The sequence below is a fragment of the Somniosus microcephalus genome, chromosome 2 (assembly GCF_052327205.1).
Source record: "Somniosus microcephalus isolate GS21.2 chromosome 2, FLI_Smic_1.0, whole genome shotgun sequence".
NCBI classification, from domain to species: Eukaryota; Metazoa; Chordata; class Chondrichthyes; order Squaliformes; family Somniosidae; genus Somniosus; species Somniosus microcephalus.
Window position 1 is genome coordinate 316,114,101 of NC_140988.1, and position 13,862 is coordinate 316,127,962.

At 44.3% G+C, this 13,862-nt stretch overlaps 1 protein-coding gene across 5 annotated transcripts in view; it reads left to right on the forward strand.

Moving 5' to 3' along the window:
• The window catches only part of LOC147123530 (complement C1q tumor necrosis factor-related protein 3-like), a 38,352-nt gene that overhangs the window by 11,633 nt on the left and 12,857 nt on the right, over positions 1-13,862 (forward strand). For all 5 annotated transcript variants that reach the window (XR_015074670.1, XM_085974178.1, XM_085974169.1 and 2 more), the window contains exon 4: positions 2,753-2,882. Coding sequence is in view for 4 of the 5 variants with exons in the window: in XM_085974178.1 (XP_085830304.1) it covers positions 2,753-2,882 (130 nt within the window). In the remaining variant the exon portion in view is untranslated. The remainder of the gene's footprint in view (positions 1-2,752; positions 2,883-13,862) is intronic.

Sequence of the window (13,862 nt, forward strand, 5' to 3'; positions counted from 1 at the left end):
AGCCATACTAATTTGTGATACCTTTTTGCATATTGCCATTGTTATTATTTGACCTTTAACTATAACGTGTACACAATTTTTCTCATTAATTCAAAATTTGTACAATACTGAGACTGGACATTTTTGTAACAGCTATTGGCAACTTTTGTTGGCACATAACTGCTGCCACCCTGTGATTGTTAGGAATTTGCATTCCTGAATAGCTTTTATGAGAATAAAATAAATAAAATGGTAACCAAATCCATGATACTTTCAAAGTCCTGTGTAATAAAGGTGTTATTTTCTATAATTGGTAAATTGGTAAATTGTTACAATGAACAATAATGTTGCTTTGCAATATGCCATAATCTCTATTATGCCTAACAATAATACCCTTAATATAAACTGCCTTGCAACAGTGATCACCAGGAGAGAAATTTTACTGCTAATAATAACCTGCATTTTCATAACACTTTTAATAGAATATGCCGTTCCAAAATGTTTTCGTGGCCATGCCTTCAGCTGTCTTGGTCGCAAGTTCTGGATTTCCCTTCCTGAACCTTTCTTCCTCTCTATCGCTCCCGCCTGCTTTAACACACTCCTTAAAACCTACCGCTTTGACCAAGCTTTTGGCCACCTGTCCTAATATCTCCTTATGTGGCTCGGTGTCAAATTTTGATTGATAACGCTCCTGTGATAGTACATTAAAGGTGCTATGTAAATGCAAGTTGTTGTTTTACAGAGGCAAAAATAATTGGACACTAAGCAGTAGGTAGAGAAGGATTAGGGTTAATGAAGGCACAATCAAAGCAAAGGGTTTTAACGAGCTTTGTGAAGGAAGGGAGAGTGGACAGAGTGCCTGAGCATTTGAACAAGTATGAGCTGATTGTTATAAATCTCATCATCATGAAGAAACGACTCATGAAATAACACTGGACGGCCAGCTGGTGGCGCCGTCCAAGGAGTATAAATACTCGGGCGTGGGCCCAGCTTGCCCAGGGGCATTTTGTAAAACAGGAACTAGTGAAGGACAACTAGACCTCCATGTTTTGAAACAAGTTGATTAAAGCCTTGCTTTATACTCAAACCAAGTGCGTAGTGAGTTTTATTACATCACTGATCAAAGAGAGTCAGCATGGATTTGTGAAGGGTAGATCATGTCTGATTAATCTAGTGGATTTTTTTGAGGAGATCATTAACAAGGTGGACAGGGGAATGTCTGTGGATGTTATCTAGATGGACTTCTATAAGGCATTTGATAAGGTTCCACACAAGGGATTATTAGCAAAAATGAGAGCAAATTAAATTAGAGGTAACCTTGTGACATGGGTTGGTAATAGGTTGGGAGGTAGGAGGCATGGTAGAGATATAGGAAATGTGCACTGACTGACGGAATGTGAAAAGTGGTGTTTCCCAGGGATCTGTACTGGAGCCTCAGCTTTTAAGTATTAGGTATTGGTATCAAGTGATATAGATCAAAGTATGTACATGGAGCTGGGGTACAGATCAGCCACAATCTAATTGATCCGGGAGTTAAAATGACTTGGGCCTCATGCTGAACTATTCACAGGGATGTCCCTCCCACCATGCCTTCCCTGAACGTGCCTCGAGTTAAAATTGACTCCACTGAATCACATTTAGTCAAGTGATGTGAGACTATGTTCAGGAGATAGTCTCACATTGTTTGGTCTTCACAGCAGCTGCAGCATATCTGTGAATGATCCAGCGCAAATCTTTAATCATTCCCAATGGTGTATTCGACAAGTTGAGAACTTTCTGAAATTCACTTTTAATCTTTTTAATTTAGCAGAGTCAGCCGCATAATTGGTTCTTGACCAGCAGTAAAATTTAAGCAGCATTTTCATGTCAATGCATATAGCGGGCTACCTGTCCAACAACAACAACAATAACAACTTGTATTTATATAGCGCCTTTAACATAGTAAAACGTCCTAAGGCACTTCACAGGAGTGTTATCAAACAAAATTTGACACCGAGCTACATAAGGAGATATTAGGGCAGGTGACCAAAAGCTTGGTCAAAGAGGTAGGTTTTATGGAGCGCCTTAAAGAAGGATAGAGAGGTAGAGAGGCGGAAAGGTTTGGGAAGGGAATTCCAGAGCTTAGGGCCCAGGCAGCTGAAGGCATGGGCACCAATGATGGAGCGATTAAAAGCGGGGATGCTCAAGAGGGCAGAATTAGAGGAACACAAATATCCCAGGGGGTTGTGGGACTGTAGGAGATTACAGAGATAGGGAGGGTCGAGGCCATGGAGGGATTTGAAAACAAGGATGAAAATGTTGAAATCGAGGCGTTGCTTAACCGGGAGCCAATGTAGGTCAGCGAGCACAGGGGAGATGGGTGAATGGGACTTGGTGTGAGTTAGGACACGGGCAGCAGAGTTTACGAAGGGTAGAGCGTAGGAGGCCGACCAGGCCAGGAGTGCATTGGAATAGTCAGGTCTCAAGGTAACAAAGGCATGGTCCAAGGAAGCATGCACAGAGCTCCATTATCACTGGTCTGATAACTCCAGACTTTACCGATAGTGTAACAACACCTTTAATTATATTAGCAATTTTGTACAAATCAAGTGTTACCTAATTTAAAAGCAAAATACTGTAGATGCTGGAAATCTGAAATAAAAACAGAAAATGTTGGAAATACTCAGCAGGACAGGCAGCATCTGTAGAGAGAGAAACAGAGTTAATGTTTCTGGTCGATGACTTAATTTAATTTGCTTTTCTCGTTTTAATTAACTCCTTTGAGTTTTCATAGGTTGCTTTTATGGCTTCTATGGCAACCCATTTCACAAACCAGAACAGTGGCATCATTTTCAGCAGTGTGGAGACCAATGTTGGGAGCTATTTTGATGTTATGACTGGAAGATTTAGTGCACCTATAGCGGGTAAGTTGTTAACGTTATAGTTGGTTGATTGTCAAAAATGTATGTAAAGTACTTTCACTTCTTCACACAAAGGGTAGTAGAAATCTGGAACTATCTCCCCAAAAGGCTGCAGATGCTAGGACAATTAAAGCTTTCAAGTCTGAGGTAGATAGATCAAGGAATATGGAGCAAAGGCACGAATATGGAGTTGAGGTGCAGATCAGCCATGATCTAATTGAATGGCAGAGCAGGATTGAGGGGCTGAATGGTCTACTCCTGTTCCTAATGTTCCTACTTTCAAAAAAAATTTGTGAAGTAAAAATCCTGTGTGCAATTAATTAGTGGATTCATCAAGCAATCTCAGGTCAGGTATGGCATGGGTAGATGTATATTAAACTCCTGCTACTCTACATCAGCAATATGCCACAGCCTCAATACCTGAAGAACTCCTCCAACTATACCAGGACACATTCATAAAACAGCTAAAAGTTTAATGGGAAGATGGTAGGGATTCTGAAAGGATGAGATCAAATAGGCTGAAGGGTCTCCTTCGACCAAACGTGAATTAGGATCTTGGGACCAGTGTGATGTTTTCCCATTTCTCACACCAACCATCCTGGGGCCTCTTTCAGTGAGGTTTCCAGTTTAAGAAGTGAACTTGCTCTCAGCAGTATTTATAGAAACATATAGAAGATAGGAGCAGGAGTAGGCCATTCAGCCCCTCGAGCCTGTTCCGCCATTTAATGAGATCATGGCTGATCATCCAAATTCAGTACCCTGTCCCTGCTTTCTCCCCATATCCCTTGATCCCTTTAGCCTTAAGAAATATATCTAACTCTTTCTTGAATATATTTAATGAATTGACCTCAACTGTCTTCTGTGGTAGAGAATTCCACAGGTTCACCACTCCCTGGGTGAAGAAATTCCTCCTCATCTCAGCCCTTATCCTTAGACTGTGACCTCTGGTTCTGGACTCCCCCGCCATCGGGAACATCCTTCGTGCATCTAGTCTGTCTACTCCTGTTAGAATTTTATAAGTTTCAATGAGATTCCCTCTCATTCTTCTAAACTCTAGCGAATATAAGCCTAATCGACCCAATCTCTCTCCATATGTCATTCCAGCCATCCCAGGTATCAGTTTGGTGAATCTTCGCTGCACTCTCTCCATGGCAAGAACATCCTTCCTCAGATAAGGCGACCAAAACTGCACACAATACTTAAGGTGTGGTCTCACCAAGGCCCTGTACAACTGCAGCAAGACATCCTTGCTCCTGTACTCGAATCCTCTCGCTATGAAGGCCAACATACCATTTGCCTTCTCAACCGCCTGCTGCACCTGCATGCTTACCTTCAGCGACTGGTGTACAAGGACATCCAGGTCTCGTTGCACGTCCCCTTTTCCCAATCTATTGCCGTTCAGATAATAATCTGTCTTCCTGTTTTTGCCACCAAAGTGGATAACCTCGCATTTATCCACATTATACAGCATCTGCCATGCATCTGACCAATCAGCCAACCTGTCCAAATCATACTGGAGTTTCTCTGCATCCTCCTCACAGCACACATGCCCACCCAGCTTTGTGGCCTCTGCAAGTGGACGCATATGCAATTCTAAGCTTTACTTTAACACGTTCATTAACCTGTTTAGTTTAAATGTCAAATACAATTGACAACAAATTTTAACCCCATATTGCCAGTTAATTCCAAATTAAAAGCACTTGGCAAAGAGACTTCCAAATGACCTTGCTGAAGTTTTCAAGATTCTGAAGCTGATCCAGATAAATTGTTCACTATGGCAATGTATTCAAATACCAGGGGACACAATTTAAAAACAAAAACAGAAAAATGCTGGTAATACTCAGAGAAACATAAGTCATTTAGTTGACATTTCAGGTTGAATACTCTTCATCAGAACCCTTCCTGCCAGTCCTGAGGAATAGTTTTAGGCCTGAAACATTGACTGATTGACTTTTGTTTCTTCACAGATGCTGAGTATTTCCAGCTTTTTTTCTATTTATCAGCATCTTTAGTATTTTGCATTTTTGACTCAATTAAAAAATTTGAGGGCTGATTTTAACCCTGCACATTATCCCGTATCATTCCCACTACCGCCTCACCCACCCTCACTAAACCACCATTTTAACTCAGCAGTTTCTGGCTGTGTGTCAGGCACCCATTCCAGGCAAGCAGGGTGCTAACGAAAAGGACATCTTACCTGCCCCACTGCATTTTAACCTGAAATAACGGATGCCCCGCCCAGTACTGGACCCACCAGCATAACCTGCTGTTATTGGCGTCTAACAGCTTCTGAAGCACTACAAAAGAGGGCTCTCAGGTGCAGCTCATTGGATCTAAGAATATTATGCTGTCCAGTTTGCTGAGAGAGTTTCCAGCTTCCAGATCACTACTTCTACACTTTTGTTGCCTTACAAGAGTCAACCTCTTGGACCTATCTGAGGAGCAGTGCAGGAGAGGGCTGCTCTTCTCTGGGCAGTCACAGGTCTCTGCAACCTTCTGCAACAGGACCTAATATCTGATGGACCAGTGGGGCATACAATGCCAGTGGTCCTCAGAGTCACCGCAGCCCTGAAGTTTTATGCCACCAGATCCTTTCAGTCTGCTACACAGGCCATCAACCGCACATCCCAGACTGCAATTCACAGCCGCATTAGGCAGGTGACTGATGCCCTCTTTGCCAAGGCCAAGCAGTGTATCACCTTCATCACTGGCCTTAGCAGCCAACATGAGAGAGCTTGCAGCTTTGTAGCAGTGGTGGCTTCCCTCGCATGTAGGGCATGATTGACTGTATACACGTATCATCAGTGCACCGGAGCATGATTCATCAACATTCATCAACAAAAATGGACAGCACTCTTATCACTGTACAGCTGGAGGCTGATCACAGGAACAACATCATGCAAGTCTGTGCGAGGTACCTAGGGAGCTGCCACAATACTTTTATACTCACCATCACCGGCCCTATTCGACACTGTGAGGAACGTGACACGGTGGCTGCTAGGGGACAAGGGACAACCCTGCAAACCTAGCTGATGACTTGCGCAACCCCCAACCCCCACCGTGCCTGAGCAGCGCAGATACAATTAAAGCCTGGAGACCACCAAGCTCCTTATAGAACACATGATAGGAATGCTGAAGGTGTGTTTTACTGCCTCGGGGGTTCCGCTGCAATATGCTCCAGATGGAGTGTCTCTACCAATGGCGGTGAAGGCCACCATTGCACTCAATTTCAATGCCACAGGGTCCTTCCAGGCACCTGCAGGAGATCTCTCAGAAATGAGCCATTTTGTTTGTTTCCTTTTTAGACAACTGACATTGTCTTTTCTGCAAACTGAAAAAATTACAGACTGCAAGAAACAATTGTCTGGATTTTCACTGGGGTTTCTCCCAATCTCTTGCCCTACCTTCAGCAGAACCTGAAGATACGGCATTAATGGCCATTTTTAATCACTTACACCCGTTTCTCCAAAAGTTTTCAACCACCTTCCACCGAAGCAGGAGATGGGAAATTCTCCATCAATTTGTTTTATTCAATTGTTTAGTGCGGATAGCCTATGTGTTTTGTTAGTGCATTTGACTCTTGTGTTTCTTGAAGCACAGCGCGCTGGTTGTGCATGTGCCCTCTATGAAGTGCTCCTCTAGTTAAAGGAGGAGCATAGTGGGTGGCTGCGGGGGTAATACAGAAATCTCACTACTTGTCTCTAACATTCAACATGACTCACATCGAGCAGTGCCAAGGGGCTTGATTCGCTGTGGGCTACTCGATTTCAGAAGCATTGCTTACATTCACTTGGGCATTGCTATTTGACAGCAAAAAAAAGCTGCTGCAGACATGAGTGACAACCAACTACTGCTGTGCTACTCTACACATGCCATGGCTGGACAGCATCTGTAGATAAGGCTCGCTGATCTGTATGAGGATAAATAATGGATGATTATGAGATCTCGGAATCACTCCCTCATGGTTCTTTGTACCTGTCCACCAAGCAACCTAAAGACACTCATGATTGGATCTTGGAGTTTGGAATCCAAAGCCTCTATAACAACAGCATGAGCATTCAAGAGTGAAATTCCTACTGTGTCTGTGACCTGCATAACTGAAGCCTCCATAGATGTCACTGGGGTTGTCATGTGCTCAAGGTCAGGCTACAGTGTGGGCAGTCATTGTTGCATGACATCATTCATGTGGGATGTTAAGTCTGTGTGTTCTAGTTGTATTTAAGATTAATTACTGACACAGACTACAAGAATAACGTTTCAACAGGTCTTTACTAGTTGGAGGTCAGGGCTATACTAACAGCAATATCACTACACAGTACTTATATACCGGTGGTCACCACCGGTATTACGTATACAGCAGCCAGAGAAAGCAGTACATCTCTTAAGGTGGAACAGGCTTAAGTTCTCTTAAGGTGGAACAGGTTACATACACCACAATCCTCCCTTTTTAGCTTAACAGTCATATCCCCATTTAACATAACATAATAACATATATACATATATAACTTCAGGTATAAACAGTTCAAAGGTTCAGTCTCTCAGGAGGCCTTCTAATTCGGGTTGGATAACGCCTTTCAGTGGTCTCTGATTCTTGTTGCTGAGGTGACTCCTCTAGTTGGTTTCCTATGTATTGGACGTCATCATCAGGTACATTCCCTGCCGAGGTAGATGCTTCAGGTTCATTAACGTCTTCCACAGTTGTCTCTGTCGCAACCATGGGTTCGACCCTTGCTCTCGATTCTACCAGTTGATCCGCATAACGCCTTATCACATTGTTACCAATATCTACTGTGTACATCAGAGGTCCTTGTCTGGCCCGAATTGTTCCAGACTGCCATTTTTCGTTTCCATAGTCCCTTGCCAACACTGGTTGTCCTACGTCGAAACTTCGAGTGGTCTTGTTATTAATATGCCGGAACTGTTTGTTTTCCACTTCCCTCCGCACATTTGGTTTTACCAAGTCCAACCTGGACCGCAACCTCCTGTTATAAAACATCATGGCAGGACTTTGGTTAGTCACTGCATGAGCGGCGTTTCGATATGCCATTAGGAAATTGTCCACCTTGTGTTGTAGCGGAATCTGATCATCGTTCATGGCCTTTATTGCCTTTTTGAATGTTTGGACAAATCTCTCGGCCAACCCGTTTGTCGCCGGATGATATGGGGCAGAGGTATAATGTTTCACCCCATTCTTCTTTAAGAATTTTTGGAATTCTTCCGACACGAACTGTGGTCCGTTGTCCGAACATATCTGTTCTGGCAATCCGTTCCTTGCGAATATTGTTCTTAACACCGCAATTGTCTTTTCTGAAGTAGTGGTATTCATCTTGATCACTTCTGGCCATTTGGAATGTGCGTCCACCGCAATTAGGAACATGGAGTCCATGAATGGACCAGCAAAGTCAATATGTACGCGTTGCCATGGGGCTGAAGGCCATTCCCATGGGTGTAGCGGTGCGATCGGAGGTGCATTTTGCACTTTTTGGCACCCAGCACAGCTTTTCGTCAACTCCTCTATCTGTTGGTCAATACCCGGCCACCATACATAAGCCCTAGCAAGACTTTTCATCTTAACTCCCCCCAGATGACCTTCATGCAGTTCCTTTAGAACTCTTTCCCTTAACTTAGGAGGAATAATCACTCTTGTCCCGTACATCAAAGTACCATGGCAGACGGACAGCTGGTCTCGCCTTGCCGAGAATGCCGGTAACAGAGGATCACCATGTGTTGGCCATCCCTTCACTGTCACCTCGTAGACTCGGGACAGTGTCGGGTCGTTCCTGGTTTCTCTTTCAATACTTACATTGGTGACTGGTAAACACTCAATGATGGTTGAATGAAATAACTCAACAGGGTCAACTTTCGTCGTCTCTTCTTCTTAAGGTAGTGGCAGGCGCGACAGCCCATCAGCATTGCCATGCTGCTTTGTACCTTTGAATTCTATTTGATATTGATGTGCCCCTAGGAAAAGGGACCATCTCTGGAGTCTCTGTGCTGTCATCACCGAAACACCCTTCTTAGGGTTAAAAATGGATACCAACGGCTGATGGTCTGTCAGAAGTGTGAATTTTTGGCCCTGCAGGTAATGATTAAACTTCTTCACTCCCCATACAAGGCTGAGAGCCTCCCTATCGATCTGCGCATAGTTGCGCTCAGCGGAGGTCAATGATCTGGATGCAAACGCGACTGGCCTTTCCGTGCCATTTGGCAACTTGTGTGAGAGTACTGCCCCAATACCATATGGAGAAGCATCACAAGCCAACCGAATAGGCAGTGTCGGGTTGAAGTGAGCCAACACTTCCTCTGAGGTGATCAATTCTTTGCTTTTGCAAAATGCCTTCTTACAGTTTTCGCTCCATTCCCATGGTACCCCCTTCTGTAAAAGAGCGTTCAGCTGGTGCAGTACCGTGGATAGATTCGGTAGAAACTTATGGTAATAGTTAATCAATCCTAGAAACGACCTCAACTGAGAGACATTATCCGGAGCGGGAGCCTTTACAACTGCCTCTATCTTGTCAGGAGACTTATGAAGCCCCTCCCGGTCAATGACATGACCACAGTACGAGATCCGCTTCTGAAAGAACTCACATTTCTGCCGATTAACTCGAAGTCCCTACTCTTTCAGTCTGTTGAGCACCAGTTCCAAGTTTGCGAGGTGTTCTTCATCACCATCTCCTGTAATCAGAATATCGTCCAGGTAACATTGTGTGCCTGGAATTCCCTGTAATACCTGCTCCATGGCCCTCTGCCAAATTGCTGGAGCCGATGCCACTCCAAAAACCAGCCTATTATACCAGTACAAACCTCTATGCGTGTTGATCGTGAGGTACTGGCGTGACTCTTCTTCAACCTCCATCTGCAAGTACGCCTGCGCCAGGTCTATCTTGGTGAAGTGTTTCCTGCCAGGCAACGAAGCAAAAATATCCTCAATCCGCGGAAGCGGATACTGCACCGTGTGAAGCATCGGATTAACGGTGATCTTGAAGTCTCCACAGATGCGAACCTTCCCTGGTTCTCCTGGCTTGTTGCTCGAAGGACGTTTCATAACGGGAACAATGGGCGTAGCCCACTCACTCCAATCTACCTTAGACAGTACACCTGAACGTTCTAGCGCTTCCAGTTCCGCTTCTACAGCAGGTCGTATTGCATAGGGTACCGGTCTGGCTTTGAAAAATTTTGGGTGTGCATGTTCATCAATCTTGATGTTTGCCGTAATTCCTCTCAGTGTTCCCAGTCCCTGTTGGAACACCTCTTTAGCATCATCCAATATTCTGGACAATTGTTTAGGTTTGACATCTGTTTCCTCGGAATCTACCGTTAGTGCCTTTAAGGAGTGCCAGTCCATATTCATTTTCCTAATCCACTCCCGTCCCAGTAGTGGTGGACCTCATTCAGGTAGCACATATAAGTCCATTACTTGGCTTTCTTTGCCCTTGTGGACCACTTTTACCTCTATCTTTCCGATGGGGTACACTCTTTGCCCCGTGTATGTTTTCAATATAATCTCCGTATCCCGTAGGGGAATATGTTGGAATAACCTTTTGTAATCTTTCTTATTCATGACCGTCAATGCCGATCCAGTGTCCAATTCCATCTTTACTTGGACTCCTGCTATCTGAAGAGTGACCCAAATTGTCTGGAGATCTGCATCCTTACCAACGTTGTGTACTCTTAAGCTACCCAGTTCATTACTGCTGGCGTCTGAATCTGACTTCTGTTCGTTCGAACTGTTCTTTGTCACCTTGTGTACCTTTATGTATTTTCCTTGCGGTGACTTTTTGTTGCTGGTCTTCTTTCCTGACCGGCATACTTTAGCTATGTGGCCAAGCCTGCCACACGTTCTGCATTCTTGGTTTTTAAACCAACACTGGTTCTGATCGTGCGTTGTCTTTCCACAACGATAACATTTTACAGTACTCAAAACCAATTGATTTGTACTGAGTTCCGGTGACCGTAGCTGCATTACTGCCGTGCCTCTCGCTGTGGCTTCGTGTGATGCTGCCATAGTGACCGCTTTCTCAAGCGTCAGCTCATTCTCCTCGAGCAGTCGCTTTTGTGTATCTTCTTTTAATAATCCACACACAAATTTATCTCTTAGCGCATCTGTTAGTCCCGTTCCAAACTGACAGTACTTTGCTAGCTTATGCAATTCCATTAAATATTCAGCATTGCTTTCATCTTTCAGCTGCTTTCTGCTGTAAAATTTAAATCGTTCCGCTAGCATAAGCGGCGTGGGGTTTAGATGATTTCTCAGGACAGTAACAATCTCCTCGAACGTCTTCTCCGCCGGTTCATCTGGTGATAAAAGGTGTTTCAATTGCCCGTATGTCTTCGCACCCATTAAGTTGAATAAAGTTAGTGCTTTCTCATCATCTGGGATTTTATTTGCTTTACAATAATTTTGTATGCGTTCTACATACGTGGCCCAATCTTCGATGTCGCTATCAAAGGTATTAATGTTCCCATGTTTAGGCATCGTTGCAATTTTTTTAGTGATTTCCCTTTTTCCAAGATGGCGGCTTCCCGCTCTTGTCTTCGTCCTCCGCCTACAAAATGGTGGTTTCCCGCGCTTGGCAGTCTTTCCCGTGCTCGCCTTCTTCACCCGCTGGCTGCAATGGCGTTTGGCGTGCCGCTGCTGCTCCCCTTTCCCAGTGGTTAGTAACTCCCCCGACGCTGTCTCCGCTTCACCGCAGCTCCCTCGGGCATTCGCACTTCCCCAATGTCGCGCCTCGCAGCCCTTCTTGCAGCCCGGTTATTAGCACCGGCTGCGTTCGCCTTCACCGCGGCTCTCGCGCCTTCAGTCGCCCCAGACGCTGCGCCTTTTTGGCCCGAATGCGGCCCGGCCCTTATCTCCGGTCGCGATCGATCTCACCGCCCTTATTCCTCCGTCTTCCCTCCCCGTCTGTACAGCCAACGCGGCCGACTTTCTGCTCGCGTCGCTGACCGGCTTACCCACCACCGAGGTAGAAGGAAGATAGCTGACTGCCGCTGATGGAGGCTTCGAGTTCAGGATATCTTCTGCACTCCGGGTTCTCAATGCCTGCCGCGCGACGTGTCTTCCAGCAGGGTGATGAGGGTGGATGCCTCTCTTCGACGCCTGTTCTGTGGACGAAGCCGCCGTGGATATAAACTGCCGCAGGGTAAGAATCGGACTCGTCGCCACTGTTAAGTCTGTGTGTTCTAGTTTTATTTAAGATTAATTACTGACACAGACTACAAGAATAACATTTCAACAGGTCTTTACTAGTTGGAGGTCAGGGCTATACTAACAGCAATATCACTACACAGTACTTATATACCGGTGGTCACCACCGGTATTACGTATACAGCAGCCAGAGAAAGCAGTACATCTCTTAAGGTGGAACAGGCTTAAGTTCTCTTAAGGTGGAACAGGTTACATACACCACATGGGAGATGACAGCATACTTCTCGCCCCGCCCACAAAACCTGTCACACCCCTGATAAAAGTAATCACCATTGCGAGTTTCCACTAATTGCACTTGTTTGCGGGCCTTAAAGGAGGCTATAATAATTAAGCTGATTTTTTTCAGGTATGGTGTGGGGACATAATAGGCACGTTTTAAAAGCTTTTGAATATAATTTTATTTAAAATTTACTTAGAAACTGACTACTGTGCCCCAATATAACTAACAAACGGTTCTGTATGGTTTTGTAAAGTCTTTTACGGTTATCTAAAATCGGGTTACTCACAGGTGGTGGATTGACACTGTGATTAAAAATGCTTATTTTTTGTGATAAACATATTTTCAGCTGTATTAATTAAAGTACGCCAAGTTACCAAGTGCACCACTCTTAAATATATCAAGGAATATATTTTAAAGCAAAATGTTAAAAAAAAGTTCTAAAACGCTGCCCGATTGCGTTGGCTCATGGCAGATTTTACGTTCAGTGATATGCAAATGAGCTTGAGCGGCAACTTGAGAAATGAAACTTCTCAAAACTAGCGCAAATTTGGACGCAATTTGCACTCAGATCGACAATTGAGTCCAAAGTGGATTCTCCAGACCGAGGAGTAAATAGCATACTTATTCATTTGTGTAATGTCCGTGTGTAATTGAGACACGGACTGCAGAAGTTGGTTATAACAGGTGTTTATTGAATGGAGACAAAACTGGAACTATTATACAAAGTTACTACACAGGCTTATATACAGGGGTGGTCACTACTGGTACTGCAGTATACAGGGGCTGCAGAATATAGTTCCTTCTTCAAGGTACATACACTACAATTCCTCCCCTTTTAGCTAAACAGTACATAACATTCGATTAATAATTAAATAACATATTTACAATTACAGTTGCTATATACATTAGCTGAAGTTAATCAATTATAAATTCAGTCTTTGAGGAGGCTTCCTGATTCTGTCCGGATAATGCCTCTTTGGGGTATCAGGTTCTTCTGGCAAAGTTGATTCGGGATCAACGTCGTTGTTTGGTTCGTCTGCTTCCAATATCACCGATTCTGAGGTAGATGCAATTGGTACTTCGGTTTCATCACCAGGTGTATAGGATCGTGGTGTAGATTTGACGTTTTCTAGTGACTCTAGAATCTGGTCAGCATGGTGTCTTACAATGCTCTCTCCAATGTCCACGGTATACATTAGAGGTCCTTGCCGTGTGCAGATCGTTCCTGGCTGCCATTTCTCTGTGCGGTAGTCCCGGGCCAGAACTGGTTGACCTATCTTGAAACTCCTGGTTGGCCTTTCATTCATATTCTGAAACTGCCTGTTCTCCACATCTCTTCTGATGTTTGGCTTAACCAAATCCAAGTGGCATCTTAGTCTTCGATTGAAGAACATCATGGCTGGAGTTTGGTTGCATTCCGGTAGGCAAACAAGAAGTTATCCACCTTGTGTTGTAGGGGTATGTCTTCATTACACATTGCCTTGATAGCCTTCTTGAATGTTTGAACGAACCTCTCAGCCAATCCATTGGTGGCTGGATGATATGGGGCGGATGTGTA